The following is a 20,383-nucleotide window of genomic DNA, read 5'->3' as shown; positions in this document are numbered from 1 at the left end:
AATAAATACCCACTTAAAATCCAAAATTTAATATCATCCTTATAAGGTTCATCTTAATGAGATCGAAAGTTTGAGTATAGTTGTGATATTCCTCATCAACATGGGCCCATTAGACATAAGCTTAAAAGCAAGTAGATTGTCTCAAATGATTGATACCAGAATCAATGAGTATTCTATGTGCTACATAATTTCACAGGACAATGTTTTAACACCATGAATGAACCATGCCTAATCCTCATAATAATGATGCATCTTATTTTCAACCATACTTTTCCATATTTCCAAATATTTTTTAAAAATAATTTTTACATATTGAATTATTTTCAAAACAAGTTACCAAAAAATGTTTTCCATAAAAAGAAATTACCATGTGTTCTTTAGTTTGTAAAATAATTGTATGTTTTTAAGAACAGGCTCTTATTGAAATCATATTCCTTTCCCTTCTTTGTTGCATCAACATATTTGGCTTTCAGTAATCCCAAACAGGCTCTAAAACTACCTTCGAAATAATCAAGTTTGAGGGTAGTGGGCCGGACCACCTTCTTGACAAATTCAAGAAGGTTTGCAAGACCAAAACTACCAGTGGTGTGGAAGCACAACCATTAATATTTGCGGGGAAAAAAAAAAAAAAAAAAACCCTGAAAAATTGCATGCAATCCAAACAAGCACACTAAATAATCACATTTCAGACAAATCTACCAGCCCAACACCAACACCGACTACGGAATGATTGATTCCAAGGAAACAAGAATAAAATCATCATTAAGCCTCGCCGTCAAAAACATCAAAAATATCCAGAAAAGCAGCTGACAGTTAAGAAAATTTTGGTGACAAAATGAGTCCATATCTCACAGCATATGAACTACCCAATAATACAAGCCTACAAAATTGATCTAAATATTTTGTTACAAAAAAAATTGTGGGAAGTGCACTTGGTTTAAGAGCTCCCTATCCGCTGTCTTTTTGCAGAATTATGATCATCTTCTTCAGATATGATTGTCCCAGTTTCCTCTCCCTCACTCTCTTTGCCTTTGAAAGTCCAACCAACAAATTCAGATCCCGAGAACAAAGAGGTGGGAGTTGCTTTGTAGAATGCAACTGGGACCTGTTTAACCCTTCGACCCATCTGTGATACAGAGTAAATTTAGACAGAATCTATGAGGAAACCATTTCCTTTTTCACAGAGATAAAAAGCAACACGATCGACCACAAATCAAGAGGAAAGCAGCGGGGGATTTTTTTATTTCATCCATATAAGCTACAAAAGTTATAAGTACAGTAACTTGAGTTAATAGAATATTACCTCCTCCCTAAATATTGTTGCATATGAACCAGAACTGAAATCGTCCACTGCTATCTCAGTGGTTTTGGCTCTAACTGTCAAATCAGTCTCAAGAGACAGGACAAATCTAATACCAAGAAAAAAACATAGAAAAAAAAAGGAAAATGAAAACACATTAAAAAATAAAGATATAAAAATGACATAACCAATGTGCACACACGTGAGAGTGGCTATAACATTAATTAATGAACAAGGTATGCGTGGTACGGGCAAGAGGATGGGGGTTGGTGCACAAAAGGGGTGAGAGAGAGGTATGGAGTGGGGGTATGGAAGGCAATCAAAAATTGATGGGAGGATTTTAAAGCCAACACTTACTTCAGGGTTGGTTCTGGGAACAGGGTGAAGTTCTGAAAGTATATATGGTGTGGGGATATGCCGTTGAGGGAAGCTTTCCTGGATCCTTTTTCTATAGCTTCTTCTAAGGATCCTTGGGTGGTTGATGTTTGGGATGGTAGTAGTTGGAATCCTAGGTTCTTTAGACAGTTGAATGATTAGGAGTTGGAGGAAATAGATAACATCTTTGGAAGGTTGCATGATCATTCCCCCTCTTTAGATTTTGAGGATATTTTGGTATGGGTGGATACAAAGAATAGCATCTTTTCTATTATGTCCTACTCTTCCTTGGACCGGATGGGAACGGATCCTTTCCCTCATGGTATAGTTTGGAATTCGTGGGCTCCAATTAAAGTAAGCTTTTTTGCTTGGGAGGCAACTTGGGCCAAAATTTTGACACAAGATCAGCTCAGAAATGAGTGATCATATTCTTATGCATTGTTCAAAAGCTCACATTTTGTGGCAGCTGATTTTTGCTTTATTTGATGTACAGTGGGTGATGAACTCTTTGGTGAGAGGGTTGCTTTTGAGTTGGGGAGGCTCCTTTGTTGGTAGAAAAAGGAAAAAGGATTGGAAAGTTGCTCCTCTATGTATTTTTTGGACCATTTGGAGGGAAAGAAATAGAAGAGCCCTTGAGAATTGTGAAAGTTTAGACCAAACTTTTAAAGCTCCCTTTTAAATTTATTTTGGGACTAGGCTAGATTGTACATTGGGGATGGTTCTGTCTTTACTAAATTTTGTGGATTGGTTAGGTTCTTTTTAGGGTGCGGTTGCTTTTTTTGTGTATTCACACCTTGTTTACTTTATATACGTCGTGTATACTTTTTCTTTTAATACAATTGCCTTTACTTATCAAAAAAAAAAAATGAACAAGTCAAATAACATGTACCTCGAAACAGGCGGGCAATAGTGGTGTCGAAGGGTATCAATTTCCCAAAGAGAACTTCCTGAAATATAGAAAAAGTTAAAATCAAGCTCAAATAAATTTAAAAAACAGGGGAGACATAAGGGTTCCAGAACCCAGTACTCAAATTTGTACTAAAATTTGTAGCATTAAAGTGCCCCTGGGTCATCAAACCAAGAATCCTAAGTAAATAAAATGGATTGCAAGTCAGATTAATTCAGTAAGGCATATACAGATTGGTCTTAAGATAAACTTGATATGAGCACCCTGTCAGGAATCAATATCAGCCTCAAACATCCTCACAGTCTAGCCTCCCCCTCAGGATGCAGGCTTCTGGTTGGCCCCTTTCATACCTGTATCTTAGTTATCCTACAACTCCACATTTTTGGGACCCTGTTCTATAGAAGAATATTCAGGAGACTAGAAGGTTGGAAAAGCTTTACTTCTCAAGTGGAGAAGAGTCACAATAGTAAAATCTTGTTTGGCACATAAACCCACATATATTTTTATCAGCATTTTAAGATCCCAGTCAACTAAGCTTGTAGGACTGAAAGGATCCAGCAGAATTTATTTTATTTGATTATTGTGGAAGGGAAAGGAAATCATCAAGCAGGTTGGAATCATGTATGCAGGCCAAAATGTGAAGAGAACAGGGTCTTGATAAGTTTTCAGCAAGGAGAGCTCTTTCAGGAAAGTGGCTATAGAGGTCTCCCAAGGAGGGTAACTCACTATGGTAAGAGTAATTAAAAGAATCTATGGTTTATGTTCAAATGAATGGAGTGCCAACCATAAGGATAGGAGGACCACCCAACCAAAGAAAGTTAACTCACACAGATGTCCTAATTTCTATCAGTATATCCATTTTTGGAAAATCCTTTGTTGGGAAGATCAACCACTTTAATGCCAATTTCCCAACCTTAACCTGGTATCTGCACTCATCTCTTCTATTCTAAGCCATTCCTCATGTTTACTTACTTGGAATTGCAACTTCATCTTGTCCAACTAGGAATTGATGACCTGACTTTGCCATGTCTTGTCTACTTCATGTCTATCTATCACCACCCCTTCTTGATGAGAGAATGTGGGCTTTGTCTAGTTTTGGTTCCTTCATAAAATCATTCTTTAAGCCAACAAAATCTTATTTACCTTTTATCTTTTGCCTAGCCAACTCTCTATGGAAATCCAATTAGATGGAAATACAAAGTTCCAGTAGAGTTGGCCATTTGCTTAGCTTCTGGCTGATGGAAACGTGAACAAGGCCCCATTTGGCAAAGTTGTAGCTACAAAATTCATTTTTTTGAAATAAGTAAGATACTTCAAGCGTGGTATACCTGGGTTGGAAGATATGATTCAAGGAAAGTCTTCAGGTATCCATGACTTCTCTGTTGAAGGAGAATCATCTTTAGTAATTTTGTTTGCCACATAGGGAAGTGAGTACCTTGGGATGTGGATATATGGATACCCAAACCATTAATCCTTTTCAGAAAGTTGAAATTTTGTTTGTTGAAATGAGTCATTGCTTTTGTTTCACAAAAAGAGGAGGAAAAAAATTGAGCTGCACTCTCAATATGATGATCCAAAATTGGAGGGTGAATAGCCTTCAATAATAAGATGATACAATAGATGAAGATGCTTAACTTAGAAACGATAGCGAGACAACCAAGGAGGGGGAATGTATTGAGATGATTGTAAAGGAGCTCTCCAGATTATCTTTCAAGTCTCAAACTACTTGCATTGGTGGACAATCTTATTCTTAACAGTCTTTCAGGTCTTTGCTTGGGATTGTTCCGGACAATTTCTAGGGACTCTAACTTAGAATCCCCTTGGAGATATTCTCCGTAAGTTTCTAAGGATCCTTATAAAATTCTGCTAGGTTCTTCTCAAACAAGTCTCCAAGATCTCTCCATAATAATTTTTCCAAAAAGTTCTCTCCTTGATGGGAGGTATAGAGACTGTTAAGAGAAAACATTTCCCAAAAGATTTGTTTAGGATTAAGGTGATAGTTGGTCAACCAGTAAATACTTTAACAGTTGTTCATTGGTGAAAACAATCTGATGCGTAAAAATACAATCCACCTCTCAACTCCCTTTAAAGACTGGCAAGAATGTGACTTGCTTTGATTATGGAACATAGCACATGACAAGTTTGGTTCACTCTAGCTCTAACCATCAAGCCAACCTTTGACTCATCCTCCTTTGGTTGAGTGGGTAATTGTCCAACACGTTGACAAAGAAAATTGACACTAAGTCCTAGGATATCTTGACAGCCAGCAGACCATGTCATGGATTCTAAATAAAAGTTACAAAGATATACAGATTGTTGACCAAATTTAATATAACATGTCAGCAGGCCCTGTGTGAATAGCTCATGCAATGTCGATTTTGCATTGTTAAATGTCAAAATTGCAAAAAGATATTGTTGAACTGCAAATTTTCCTACAAGTTTAAGCTTATAAGATTTGAGTTTACAATGTATACCATGCTCTTTAACACTCTTTCTCAGTGGCCCTATACCCGCATGTGGAGAGATGCACAAGCCCTTAGGCAAACAACCACAATTAGCCTCTTTTGGGCTTACATAATAAATTGGGAAAATAAATATACAGTGAGACTCGAACACATGACCTCCCACCAAACGAGGCCCTAATACCATGTTGAATAACCAATTTTCCTAAAAGTTTAAACTTGTAGGGTATACATTGCTCTTTAATAGGAATCAAAGTTGGTAACCAAATTTTTGACATGTCAAGTGAGCCCACCTTTTGTTAATAGTTCATGTAAGTGGGCCTGGCTCAAGTGGAAAAGGGATTTGGGGCGTTGATGGGGGGGTGTTGGGGGTTTGTGGGAGGTTCCATATTCAAGTCCCAATAGCGACAATAATTTACCTATAAAAAAAAAAAGTTCATGTAATGTAAATTTTGCTTTGACATATTCATTGTCACACATCATTAGAAATTAATACCATGTCAGGTCATATTTTACCTTATTATTAGCCTATCAACACTCAATACTCAAGATTGGCTACACTAACCATTGTTACAATTCAACTATACATAGGGCCTTTAACTAAGTCATCCTCCTAACAGGAGCAATGATTAGTCTCCACTGAACACTATCAAACCATCTCTCTCTCTCTCTCTTCCTCCCTCCCTCCCTCTTTTGTGACATGGAATCCACCACAACAGCAAGGCAGTTATTTTGACTGTCACTGAAGCAAACCCAGGATGATACTACACTTAAATACCAGAGATGCTCAAACTTGAGACCTCTAGTTCATTGACAGACCCCTGTACTGTTGAGTTACATCCTTGAAACTTTCAGTCATTTTTATGTTATCTTTTTTCTCTTACTCATCCATGAAAAGATGCTTATGTTGGCTTTTTATTTGTTGTTCCCTAAACAACTTGTAACATAAAGCATGGCTGCCCTTCAAAACTATACCAGTCCTGTCAGGCCCACCTTGACTTCAAAATTCAGCATGCTACTGGTCTCCTTAGAAACAAAAACAACATTATATTTAATTAGAATTTCCAACTGTACCCCACCAATGTTTTAAAAGGCTATGAGATTTACACCTTGAGGCTCACCTCAACGCAAGGCTAGGCAAATTAGCCTTGAGGCTATAACCTTGGTATAGAGTAATTGAAGCTCAAGCCTCATATTGTTGAGGATTATAGCCTTGAGGTTATACCCTAAAGGCTATTAAGACTTAAGCCTTGAATATTCAAAAGGTTTTAAAGGGTTTAGGGCCTTTATGGGCTTTGTTGTAGACATTTTATAAGAGATTTAAGCTTCAATATTCATTGGTTTCAATGAGTTGTGCTTTTATAGGGTTTTAGTATGGATTTATAAGTTTTGGCTTGCATCCAAGACTATGGTTAGTTAAACCTTTTAAAAAATAAGGGCTTAGTTAACAAATAATTAACTATCTAAATGGAAAGGACAAGAAGGGATTGAGCAGAAATAAAGGAGTTTGTTGTAGTGACAAAACTTATATATAATCATTATCTTATTATTGATAGATAACCGAAAAAAATCACTATAATTAAAGGATGAAGAAGAAAAACGAGTTGACATTAACACTAATGGAAAGGATAATAGAGTAATTAGATATAATTGTGATTCATCGATGGATCCTACTAACGATAGTAATGGTAATTTTGAAGATTATTTCATAAAGGTATGAGAGAGTTAGATTTTAGAAGAAACAAAGAGGGACCAAATTAGAAACTATTGAAAATGACATAATTAATCTGAATTTATTAATAAGATATAACTAATTTGATTATTATGAATTGTATGTTTTTCTTATTATTTAATTTTCATGAGATTTTATTAATATTTTTCTGATTTTTTAGATTCTTTACTTTTCTTTTTATTATTATGTATATTTTTTTTTTAATTGAGGATTATGCCTTGCTCTGCCCCGAGGCTTATGTTTTGCCTCATCTGAGCCAAAAGCCTCAAGACCGCCAATAACCTTCTAAAACATTGACCTTGTCCTTCACATTCCTTTTTCTTTTTCCCCTTTAAAAAAAAGGGGGGGGGAAGAAAAATTCAATAGCAATGATCCTAGAAACTTATTAAACAAATGAAAAAAGAAACTTACGCATTGCATTGGACCTTGCAGGATCACTTTCCTCATTGTTGAAATGATCAATGCCTAGTTTTCTACTGTAGAGATCTGCATGCTTGCCAGAATCCTCCGCTTCATCACCAGGCTCTGAAGCTCTAGAATCATCTCTAGCAGTTCCATCATCATTTTCCTGCACAGATATTACAGTAACACTTTTTCTTTATCAGCAACAAACATATCATTGCCATGAAATAATGTAATTGTAAAATAGTGTAGTTACAATTACAAAATTTTGCTTGCCAGCATGGAAAACATTTTAGGAAAAATACCAGTAATAAATAAAAATGGTTTGGACAGGCTCTCCTGAAAGGAGTAACTTCATAAGAGGCATAACCAACATAAGTACAAATCAAGCCCAAGATCCTGACTTCTATTAAGTCACAATGGGTTGTTCCAACTTCCAAGTACTCACAGGTTCCCCCCAACACCACAGACACAGAAAGGATTTATGGAAATGGCCTCAAATTAAGTGTTGTGAGTGGAATATGGGATGCATAAACCAAGCTTGGAAGTACCTTCCCAATCTGTTGGAATAGAATGGAATTTGGCACTAGCACATTTATCCAACTACTCGGCAAGTAAGCTTAAACTTCCCAAAACACCTCCACCACCCCTCCACCTATCCTAAAAAAATTCTAGCATTATTTTGAGCCAAATTACTCAAATCAAAGTATGACAAACCAGTTGCCACAAAACATACCCCTAGAAGAAAGACCAAACCTCAAAAAAGCAACAATGTCTACCACACTTCTAGGAAAGACCCAAACCACCTCTACCAGTATAATAATCTCTACCAAAAGCCCTAAATGACTAGGCAATAAAGGAAGAGGTGATCCAGCAACTCGCTGTAATCCAAGTACATAAGCCTTGAGGTATTGCAAATTAACTTGTCTCACAAACAATTGCTCTTACATCTATCACTACACCATGTTACATGTTGATCACACCAAAATATCTAATTAGAATTCCTTTCCTTACCAAAATCCACATCACCTGTCTCTACAAACTCAATCACATGATTTTCATGTCAAAGACAATAAGATGGTCCTTTCTTAAACCTGTCCATTGATCAATTAAATGGTGGAATAGCTTCCATGATTGTAAATTATGATGATCCGATTTACATGAAAAATGCACCAAGATGAAGTGGTTAGAAAGCATTTAACTGAGCTGCAAAAGAAAAAAATTTCCAGAGACACAGCAAAGCAACCATGTTTATATCATGCAAACTATGTAAATAAATCCGCATGCTAACTGGTTGGATAACCAAGCAGACCCCACTTAAAACCACTTGCATACATGCACCTGAATGGTTATCTAGTATTTCATGTAGATCATAAACATTCTGGATAAATTTGATCCATAATCTTACCCAGTGAACCAAACAATTAATTGAAGGATGTCTTCGTAAGAGGTTGTGAATTAGAGCTATTATAACTAATGCTCCGGAGGGAGGGACTGAAAGCGACAATCTACTCAATTTCTTGGCAAAGGCAGCAGCCAAATATGCCGGAAGAAGAGGTGATTTCATACAAGAATCAAGAAGCTGCAGAAAACAAATTGGATGTAGTTAGAAAATGATCAATTTCCCTAAATGATGCACAACATATGCTACACAGAGAGTTGGAACAATGTCTAAATGATGTACAACATATGCTACACTAAGAGTTGGAACAATGTCAAACAGTTAAATAAGTACTGGTTTCTCTTTTTATCTTCCAATGTTGGTGAACAGTGAGTAGACATGGACCAATTACATGATGCAACATCAAATAAATGAGGTCTATGACATGGTTCCTCCTAATGTCTAATGATTTAGGACCAAAAGTAGGTTTTTAGAGAGAACATATTCTTAATAGAAAAAGAATATGCATGTGATATTTTTACTGTATATAGCCTTTTTTAATAGACAAACAAACAGAATGCATAAAAAGGCACCAAGCAAAAATAGGGGGTGGTGGGGTGCAGTATGCATGATGCATACAGGCAATGCACAAAACACTAACAAATTTTCTGTATATATCTTCACAATCAAATACAAAGAACTTATCTAAAACCATGGCTCAGTAGTATTCTGGTGATTACAAGAATACCACAATTTCATAGCCAAAATTAACATTCATTGTTTCAGGTTCAAACCTTCAAACAATTAAAAAAATGAAAATCGATATTCAAACACACCTGAAAAATAAAATCACACTTCTTGATTGATTTAGAAATTTAAACTTCCCAAGCAATCAGTGATGACATATCTATTACCTGGAAGAATTTTGCCCGATGTTTTGCCATAAAAATAGAAGGCACCAATAGTGCATAGAGCTTTTCATAGAAGTTGGGATACTCTAGACCATGTTGCGTCATAAGAACAAACAGGCTGCTAAGGGCCATGACACTTATAACACCTCCAATGTCATAAGATCTTGTCAAAAAATCACTGTATATTGTCAGAAAAGGTATCAGACTCCATGTAAGTATGAAAGCATACAAATCAACAAGAAAGGAAAACTGATTCAGTATTAGGATTCACCATAACATGATGGGATTAGAAAGATGAGGAATAACAGCCTGGTGGAGATTAACAAGAACCTGAGCATCAGAATGAAAGCAGGTCAGAAAAGCATGAATCATAAGTGTATGAGAACATTTTATATCAACAAAGTTAAAGATACATGACCTCACTGCAGTCAGATCAGAATACTGCTTTGGCCATCAACAATAAATAACCGCCCCAGAGGACCAGTATTTTCAAACAATATAATCAATATATGAGAATAATAACCACCAAACAAACCACCACAGTAGGAAGATTCAACAATGGCAGTACCTAAGTCCTAAAACAACTAGAGGACACTTCAAATTACAGACTTGAGCAGAAAGTTTCAATTCTGGCTACAGAAGTTGAAACTAGAAATAACTACTAAGCTAACCATCAACAAGAAATTGCAATAAGAAAGAGAAAGAGAAAAAGGTCTGAAGAAGGCAATATGACAAGGATAATGTTAAGATATGAACGTGGTAGGTGAGTCTGTATGATTTCCACTGCCTGAGGTTTAAATCTTGAGCCATGAATCCATATAAAAATTAGCAAACACTTGCTCAAAAAAGAAAAGGGATCGACAAATTATAATTTATTAATAGTAAGTTCAAAATATGATACTTGAGTCTTTAAAGTTAATCATTGGAGAATTTTAAGGCCAGCAATGAGCCATGAAGAGTAATTAGCAAAGACAAATTTCTCTTTTTAGATTATTTGAAGATAATAATAGCACCAAAAATCAAATTATTGGAAAGAGCAATATATATGTGCAACCATAGATTAGAGCTATGAAGTTTACCTCCTTGTACACATCAAGAGGAAGCGGTAACCTAAGAAATGAAATCCAGGCCTTGGTAAATTTTAGTTTCATCTTTTTGGCCATTTTAACAGGAGAGACCTGGAAATAATGCACACAATAATAAAAAATCATTAACACAAATCACATAATAGAAAGATAGCATGGGACATGGCATATCCATAGCTAGAAAAAATGGAACAATTCCATTAAAAATGCAGCAAAATTACTGATTTTTCTTTTCTGTAATGCATAAAGGAATTAAACCAAATGCACATGATGGATGCACACAGGAAGTATATTGAGATAGCACCAAAGCATAGTTATATAGAAAAAAAAAAAAAAAAGGCAATCGATTCTGATGAATGGCAACCCTACAAATTTTATGGACGATCCAAGGGTTCGAATTACAGCAAATCACTCTCTCCTTATCATTTTGGCTTGGTTATGTAAGCTGTCAATTGCCTCTATTGAGGGCAGTGCAAGGAGTTTCCATAAGAATGGAAAATTAGGAGGAAGGTTCAGTTGCTAATGGACAAGCCAAATCTCTTGAGTATTTTGTAAGGGATTATCATCTACCACAACCTTCATATGGGAGTAGTTTTGTTTTTTATATTAGGCTTTATTTTATTCTATCACTTCTTTCTTTAGTTGGGAGGGAGCATTCATCCTTCTTTATATGTCACTTTGCAAATCTTTTTCTATTAATAACATTTCTTTAGTCTTGTCAAATAAATAAATAAAATTTTCATTTCACATTATATATGTGTGTGCACGAGTGCATAAGACATCTTTAATTAAGTTGCTACCAAATGGAAAATTATCCATTACGTAAAAGAAAGAAAACAGCTTGACATGGTTTAACCTTCTTTATGAACTAGAAAAAGAATGGTGCCAAAATATAAACCTAAGTAAAGAAAGGAAGATAAATTTTTAACAAGCAAATAATATATAACTTACATTGTTATTAGATTGCTCTGTCTTACACTGCTTATCTTCGGCATCAGGAAGCTCAGAATGGTCTTTCCGATCAGATTCTTTAGATGAAAATCCTAATCAATAAAACCACTCGTGAACTTCAGCTCAAAATTCCTTTTACTCAGACGTGAACCACAAACATGCATATATTGCTTGATTTTCCTTCTTTGGTAATCAGTTTTCATACAACACCCACTGCTTTAGTTAATTGCCATAAAAAATCATTTTTTTTTCTATCAATAAATTGCCATAAAAAATCATATGCACTAGAAGAATAAAAAAGGTCACATTCATTCCAAGGAAAAGAAAGTTTCCATAGGACAACAAAGAGGAAGGAAAATATGCAACTTGGCATGAAGACACCTCATGCTCAAATCGGTTCTTTCTTTTGTTGTATCACACATACAAGCACCCATTCAAACACAGATGGTTGACAATATAAGGGCAAATTATTGAGTATGAAAAATTCAAACAAGAAAATCTCCATCTTTTCTACATTTATGGATAATGAAAGGAATACTACGAATCAGATGGGAAACCAATTATATGAATGAAAATGAGAAGGCTCTAAGATCAAAATCAAGCAGACTTACCAGATCCAATCCACATCTCATAATCAGATTTTTCTTCAAGAACTTCTAAAGGGGGAATGTGTGCCAGAATATGATGTATCTTGTGAATAGAAAGCTCTATGCTGCAATAGAAATGGTGTTCAGCTGTTTGTATCATGCAAACTTCATCAGATCAAAAGTACACACAACCAAGTGAAATATTATTTCCTGTGTAATTTATGGGGTGCCCAGCTAACCAATGACAGTGCCAATGCATCCTAACAGTGCAGCTACAAATGACGGTGTCAATGCATTCTAACACTCAAAGTTTTAATTATACATGAGAAAAATGCTAGCCAATCAGGGCAACCTTTCATGATCTTATATCCGTAAAACACACTCAAAGAGAAAATGTAAATTCTTTGTTAGATTGTGTAAATAGCTTGGCCTCCATTTAGCCTAGTTCTCCCATTTTCTGTTCTAGGATTTGGCATTCCTTGTGCCCCTCTTCTTGTTAACACCTTATTTATAAATTCTCTCATTTGCCTATCAAAAGAAATGCTCAAAGAGAAAAATATAGATAAGGCATCCATAAGGGCCAGATTTTGGGTACAAATAAAATACAAGGCTTCGTTTGGATCATGGAAAATCTCAGACAGAGGATGAGGAAAAAGAAAGGAAAGAAAAAGTAAACAAACGTAGATAAGAGTTTAAACACTATTTTTTTCTTCTAATAGACATCAAAGCATGCAATGGAACAGCTTGCTAACTTGGATTTCTTTTTTGGGTCCAACTCCAAGATACCATGATCAAGATGCAAAACCATGTGCAAAAGAGAATTAACATTTTTTTTTTTTTGATCAGAAACGAAGAAGAATATATTAATATAAGAACAGATACAGGAGAGATAAAAGAAACAAGAGAAAGAGAAAAAACCAAGGGAAGGATGAGAGGTCCTTCTTACGCAAATTGAAACAAGGAGAAAACCCCCAACAATAGAACTCTAAAAACAAAGAGAAACCTCATCAATCTTCAAACTTTTGAAACGCAAACCGCAATCCAATTGAGTTGTAGAACATTTAGAGGAACTCCTCTAAAAGCTTCAGTACAAGAAGCCCATAGAGAAGAATAAAACCGAATCAAATCCCATACCATCTCTTCCGTTCTCCCTTTATCCTCAAAGATCCTATTGTTTCTCTCTTGCCACACCATCCAAATCAAAGTAAGGCAAGCAATTTGCCAAAGTGTCTTGCCTCTTAATGAGTTCCCCAAGCCTTTAAAAGGAATAACCAACACGTCCTCAAGACTCCTTGGAAGGACCCAAACCAACCCTACTAGATTGAACAACCTGTGCCAGAGTCCAATGGTAACGGGACAATGAAGAAAAAGGTGGTCAATCGACTCTTCATTTCCTTTGCAAAGAATGCACCATTGAGAACAAAGGGCTTTGTAGGGTCTTCTCAATTGCAACTTGTCATTGGTCTTTACCTTCCCATGTGCTACTAACCAAGCGAGGGCCTTAACCTTTGAAGGGACTTTTGAACTCCAAAAGAACTTGGCCGGAAGGAACAATATAGGATTTGAGACTTTTGACAAGGCCAAGAAAAAAGATTTCACTGAAAACAAACCTGACGAAGACAAAGACCACACTCTTGAATCTGATAAAGAAGGAGAAAAAAGCACAGAACTAAGGGAGGACATTAATCTCTGAAAGAGATCAATTTTTTAATCCGTTAGATTGTGGCAAAAGTTAAAATTCCAAGACAGTGGAAAGGAATTGCCAAAGACATTTGAGACAGTAAGGTTTTTCACAGAAATAACTCTATAAAGATCAACAAATTGAGAACACAAAGTTTGGTTACCCCACCAAAGATCTTCCCAGAAACAAATTCTCTCCCCATTGCCCATCACTAAGCGGACAAAAGGGGAAAACTCCTGGAAAACTTGAGCAATAGCCTTCCAAGGACATTTGTGTGACCATCTAACCACCATGTTGGCGTCCCATCCATTAGGATGTGTCCCATATATACTCGCAATAACCTTATGCCAAAGACCACTCCTTTCTCTAGGGAACCTCCAAAGCCATTTCCCTAAGAGAGCAATATTTCTCATAGAAGTCCTTCCCAAAGCCCAAACCTCCCAACTCCTTTGGTCTACTAACAACCTCTCATCTGATAAGATGATCTTTCTTCCCTTCCCCCGCCCCAGACCAAAGAAAATCCCTTTGCATCTTCTCAATCTTTGAAGTTATTGATACTGGGATTTTAAAGAGGGAGAGGAAGTAGCTAGGGATGTGAGATAGACAAGACTGAATTAAAGTAATTCTCCCTCCCAAAGACAAAAAGGCCTTTTTCCACCCATCTAGCCTCCTCGAAATTCTCTCAACCACCAAATCCCAAAAGCCTATTGTCTTTGGGTTCCCTCCCAAAGGAAGGCCTAAATAAGACAAGGGTCACTCTGACACTCTGCAATCCAAAACCGATGCCAAACTAAACAACAGCTCCTGCCTAGTGTTAATACCTGAAATTGTGTTTTTTTCTAAGTTGATTTTTAAACCAGATACTTGCCCAAAAACCAAAAGGATAATCTTGAGGTTTTGAAGATGTTCCATAGAGGCTTTAGAGAAAAAAATGGTGTCATCAGCAAACTGTAACAAAAACACTCTAGTCCTATCCCTCCCCACAAAGAAACCCTCAGTTATCCCAGTTTCCTTTGCTCTGATCATCAACCTACTTAGAACATCTGCCACTAGAGTAAAAAGGAAAGGAGAAAGGGGGTCTCCTTGTCTCAAACCTCTAGAGGCCTTAACCCACCCCTTTGCATTCCCATTAACTAGGATTGCAAAACTTGATGAAGACAAACAGCCCCTTATCCAAGATCTCCATTTCTGGCTGAACCCCTTCCTTTGTAGCACATGATCTAAAAAGCCCCAATCCACATGATCATAGGCCTTCTCAAAATCAATTTTGAAGACTACCCCTTCCTCCCCTGACCTTTTTTTCTCATCCACCACTTCATTAGCTATCAACACAGCATCCAAAATGTGTCTCCCTTCCACAAAGGCTCCTTGAGAGCCAAAGATTGTTTCATGAAGAACTTTGCGTAAACGCCCTGATAAGACCTTAGCAATTATCTTATATAAACTTGTAACCAAGCTAATAGGTCTATAATCTGAAATTTTAAAAGTTTGGCTTTTCTTAGGCACCATAGCAATGAATGTCGCATTTGTACTTTAATTTATTACTCCTTTAGTGTGGAACTCAAGAAACACCCTCATAAAATCCTCTTTTATCACATCCCAACACTCTTGATAAACTGCTATAGTAAAGCCATCAGGGTCAGGGGCCTTTTCCTTATTCAATTGGAAAACTGTCATTCGAACCTCCTCTTCAGAAAACGGTCTATCCAGCCAAACTGCACTCTCTCCAGAAATAGGGGCCCAATCAATCCCTTCAATCCTCCAAGAATCACCTTCAGGTTTGGAATAGAGTTTCCCAAAGAAATTTACAATCTCCTCAGAAATAACCTCAATGTTACTTAAAGTCTCCCCCCTCTCAGAAATCAGAGACTTAATGAACTTCCTGCTTCTTCTTCCAGTGGCCACTCTGTGGAAGAACTTAGAGTTGCAGTCCCCTTCTTTAATCCACTTAACCCTAGATTTTTGTCTCCATTGAACCTCTTCCTTTAATAACAAATCCTCTAGCTCCTTCCTTCTTAAGGTCCTTTCCGATACTAGATCAAGATTTAAATTCCCTTCTTGTTCAATTAGATCAATTCTGCCTAAGTCCGAAAGAATGCGTTTTTTCCTCTCTCTTAAATCTCCAAAGGCCACTATATTCCACTCTTTCAACTTTGATTTAACAAACTTTAATTTCCTCATGAACTTGTGACTTTCCCAACCTTCAACCGTACACTCTTGCCACCAATCTCTAAACTTCTCTTTAAACTCAAGATGGAGCAACCACATATTCTCAAACCTAAAAGGAGTCAGTCCCCATTTTAAAGGATTAGTTTCCAAACAAATTGGGCTATGATCAGAGGTCCATCTAGGAAGGGTCTCTTGAAAACTTTGAGAGAAAAAAGAATCACACTCAGAAGAAAACAAAAACCTATCCAATCTCTTGCAAATAGGATCCACTTGCATGTTTGACCATGTAAAAGCCGCATTCCTTAGAGGGGGATCCAACAAACCACTCTCCTTTATAAACTCGTCAAAACACCTCATGTTGACTGTTAACCTAGAATCACCCATCTTCTCAATCCGTAGCAATAATAAACAGCAAGTAGAAGTCGATCCATTCGTGTCTTAGTCTCTAATTGCAGCTGCCTATGTTTCACTACTTATAAACAAATAAATTGGTTAGCGAATTTCATTGTCTTGCACCTTTAGAATCAAGTGATAAAATCTAGTATGATTGTGCTCACTACACTAGTTAAAAGGAATTTGTAAAGTGACATAATATGAAAAAGTAATATCTCCTCGGACTACTCTTTCTAATGAACTAACGGCCTGTTTAGGATAGCTTTCAATTGCCTAGCATTAGAACTAGAAATAGACAAAATTACTTTTTCTATGCAATAGATGTTATGTTTGAATAAAGTGATTTTATCATAAATAAGGATAATTTTGATATTTTTTTTAAAATTTAATTATCTGAAACTATGCATCCAACATCATCTTTGAGGAAAAGCATGAGTATCTATGCATTTCCAAAATGTAGATAAATTACATTGGAAAATGTGGTGCCTACATTCAAGAGTTCTATTCAAACATCTTCAAACACTATGTCTGATATTGCTTTCCATGTTCAAGAAGCTCTTCCAAACAACACTTAAGTTTGTAGAATACTCAACAAAGCTTATTAAGACCAATTGTTGAATTTTAAAAACTCAACAATTGGTGCCCAAACAAGAAAAAGTTGAAGTTTAAAAACTGAAACAGTAAAATGCCAAGCTATATATGTAGATATATAATTTTTGTTGATGGGCAAAAATTAAATTTATTAACAGAACATCTAACAAAAAGAAGAGGCATTTCCTAGTACACAAACAATATACAAGGACAATCACAAACCAGGAAAAAATGGGGAGAGAGAGAGAGACCAAAAAGAATAACCAGGCTAAATTGAGCCCTAGCTATCTACAAAATCAAGCAAAAAACATACATTTAGCCCCGAATGACAAAATTTTAATAAAGACACTTCTAGCAACTAGCTTTGATCCACCACCTTAGAAGTTCCTTTCATTTTTTTTTCTTCCAAATTATCCAACATAAGCAAAAGAGATGCTTTCCTTGTGCCTCTTGGCACTATAACATCCCAACAACAGTTTTTTTTATCAAATGGGGAAGAACCTAAGAAACCCCAAACAAATTTAAAAATTAGACTCCATAAACGAAATGCTCACCCACAGTGAGTCAACATGTGATTGACAGATTTGTCCATATATCTGCACAGTCAACATTTGTTACCATGGTCCAACAATGCTTCATCAGCTGATTCGATGTTAGAATTCTCTCTCATGAGTGTACCTATATACACACAGATCCCTAGGATGAATTTTGGATCCCCAAATCTGTTTGATGGGAAAGGAATCACCCCACATGCAACTAGAACTTTAGAGTAGGATTTCACATAAAATATTGAAGCTTTCCATGATAACTTATCCTTCAAATTGCTTCCAATTGTCTATGAATAAGTGACCACAAGAATGTCTCCACCACCTCTAACTCACAATAAAAAAATAATCAAAAAAAAAAATTAAAACTCTCCCAAAACCAGGTGTCCAACTCCCTCTAGACATATCATCCAACACCCAACTGTCACCCACTCAGGCATCCTTATATGCAAACAGTGAAAGATGTCTTAAAATTCATATTTGATACCTTGCACATACGCACATATCAATAAGTAATAAACTACAAGGCAAGCAGTACAAAGCTTCAAGTAATTAATGTTCCAAAACTCAACACATTGTGCGATATGGAGGAGAATGTACTAATGTAAAAATTATTTCACATACAAGGTCTCCTAAGCTTGAGGTGAAAAAAAAAAGAAAACAAGGAGATCAACCCACGTTGAGTAGGAAAATGAAAATGAAAATTAAAGAGACTAACTAACCTTTCTTTTGAATGACTTTTAGAATCCTCATCTGCACTCGCCGTTCTGTTGTCTAATGGAGAGAACAAGTCAACAAACCAAATGCAGCATCAAACCCACATATGAAAATGCTAAAGAAAACTATGTGGCAGGAAAAGTACCAGAGATGTCTTTTGCCTCCAAAGTTTTTGTAATTTTTTCCAGGCTAATGTAGGTAAAATAACTGCACTAGGCACAAAATGATGATAGTAAGATAAGTTATTAGATGCCAAAATCTTTGCATCAAAATATGGGACAACCAAAGTACTTCCTAGTAAAGAAAATGAGGTATGGATCACCAAAGGTAAGACTGCAATCATACCGCACGTCAATATATTTGAAATACTTGGATTCAAGCAAGTCTAACAAAAAAGTAACCGACATTGTAGAACCAACCTGAAATTGAAAAAGAAAAATAAACAAAAGCCAACAGACGAATAAACACAATTATGCATGTAATAGAACTCACAATACTAAGAATAAATCTGTGATAAACCTGAAATTGAAAACGATAAATGAACAAAAGGCCAACTAAACAAATAAACCCAATTATGAAAGTAATAGAACTCACAATACTATGAATAAATCTGTGATATACTGCAGAATTGAACCTTCCGCTATTCCCCAGTTTCACCAACTCCATTATCGTATCCAGCACAACCTCCTAATCAAATTATTCAAACGAAAAATAGGTCAAAACCAAAAGAAAAAAACAAATAATCGTTGAAAAAATAAATAAATTTAACTGACTCTCAAGGTTTCTTCACACGTCGAAGATGTGAGGATATCGATAAGAGATTTGACGAAGTCATCGAACTTGGAGCGAAGCCAGGTTCGGTAGATTAATTCGGGGTCGGTTTTGGAGTGGATGGAGGGTTTTGAGGGGAGGTCGATGGTAAAGAAGGATTGGAGGGAGAGAATGGTTTCAAGGACGTGCTGAGGAGGTGATGATGGGGAGACAAAGGTGAGGAGGAGAGGGAGGTTGTTGACGTGGGCTCTGGAAGAGAGAAGCTGGTTTCCTAGGGTTTTGAGGTCAGAGAGGGTATATTTTTCCCTCTTTTTCTGCTTCTTTGATAGAACGGAAGCCATGGCTGCTGCAGAAAGTCGAAACTCGACGAAGAAGAGGGTTTATGAATTAATGTTAGGAAGCCCCGGCCCTCGTCCTAGTTTCAGGCCCAGTCGCGCTTAGGCCGCTAGCCACAAACCCTTTCGCAAAAATCAACTTTTTACGATAATAATAATAATAATAATAATAATAATATTATTATTATTATTATAATAGAAAATTTTTAGTGCGTAAAAATATGATTTGGACCATTCAAAATGATAATGAAAATTGGGTCGATAAATAATGATACAAGTAAATGATATAATATATATATATATATATATATATATATATTACTTAAAAGTAATAACTGTTTTTCACCTTTTTATTTTTAAAAATACCTTTATCAATATTAATAATCAATTTAAATAAAAATTTAATCTTTTCATTTAGTTGAGGTTTTAATTACTTGAGGCAATGAAAATCATTTCTAAAATTATCATTACAAATCTAAAAGATAATTTAAAATTTAATTTTTTTCATATTGATAATCAACTTAAATTATAATTTAATCTTTTTTTTTCCATTAAGATTAATGGAAGTCATTTCTGAAATTGTTATCATAAACGTAATAGAAAATTCAATATTTTCGTTTGTCTTCAATTTCTATTCCATCAATTATTTCAATAAGATTTAATTTAAGGTTTCAATTACTTTACTTAACAGGAATTTGAATGTTTATAACTTTATTTTGATTTTATATTTAAATTCAATACTTCATTTTAATTTTACATTTGGTTGGTGGGACGAGATGGGATGGGATAGGATAGTATATGTAAATCAAATAATGTCCTATATCATATTATATTTATATTTAATTTGTGAAATTAATAAAAAAAATATGAAATTTATATTATTTTCAATATTTAAAATAAAAATTATGTCATTTTAAATATTTTCAATTTAAAAAAATGGATTTTTTTTATGTTTAACAATATTCATGATTAAATTATTTGAACTTTACAAATAAATTTTTTTTATATTATGTTATTTAATATATAAAAATAATTTATATATCATATATTAATATTATTTTGTAAATATTTTTTTTAGTTTTTCTTTT

General features: G+C 35.4%; 1 protein-coding gene across 1 annotated transcript; it reads right to left on the bottom strand.

Moving 5' to 3' along the window:
- Positions 1-734: 734 nt before the first annotated feature.
- On the bottom strand, positions 735-19,358 carry LOC117918689 (protein NUCLEOLAR COMPLEX ASSOCIATED 4). Its single transcript, XM_034835519.1, has 15 exons — positions 18,963-19,358; positions 18,784-18,876; positions 18,535-18,608; positions 18,335-18,396; positions 18,195-18,246; positions 12,118-12,218; positions 11,507-11,598; positions 10,550-10,648; positions 9,742-9,800; positions 9,474-9,648; positions 8,587-8,760; positions 7,188-7,344; positions 2,565-2,622; positions 1,304-1,409; positions 735-1,126 (listed from the first exon to the last, which is right to left on the bottom strand). The coding sequence occupies exons 1-15, from the start codon at positions 19,299-19,301 to the stop codon at positions 938-940; spliced, it is 1,830 nt and encodes a 609-aa protein (XP_034691410.1). The 5' UTR covers positions 19,302-19,358; the 3' UTR covers positions 735-937.
- Positions 19,359-20,383: the final 1,025 nt, after the last annotated feature.

The sequence above is a fragment of the Vitis riparia genome, chromosome 7 (assembly GCF_004353265.1).
Source record: "Vitis riparia cultivar Riparia Gloire de Montpellier isolate 1030 chromosome 7, EGFV_Vit.rip_1.0, whole genome shotgun sequence".
Classification (NCBI taxonomy): Eukaryota; Viridiplantae; Streptophyta; class Magnoliopsida; order Vitales; family Vitaceae; genus Vitis; species Vitis riparia.
Note: the sequence above shows the minus strand (reverse complement) of the source record. Positions and strands in the feature narration are given on the sequence as shown.

Coding starts and splice junctions, on each gene's coding strand:
- LOC117918689 (XM_034835519.1), bottom strand. CDS start 19,301: ATGGCTTCCGTTCTATCAAAGAAGCAGAAAAAGAGGGAAAAATATACC. Junction 18,247..18,334: donor GGAGGCAAAAGACATCTCTG/GTACTTTTCCTG, acceptor TCTCTCCATTAG/ACAACAGAACGGCGAGTGCA. Junction 11,599..12,117: donor TGAGATGTGGATTGGATCTG/GTAAGTCTGCTT, acceptor TTTATTGATTAG/GATTTTCATCTAAAGAATCT.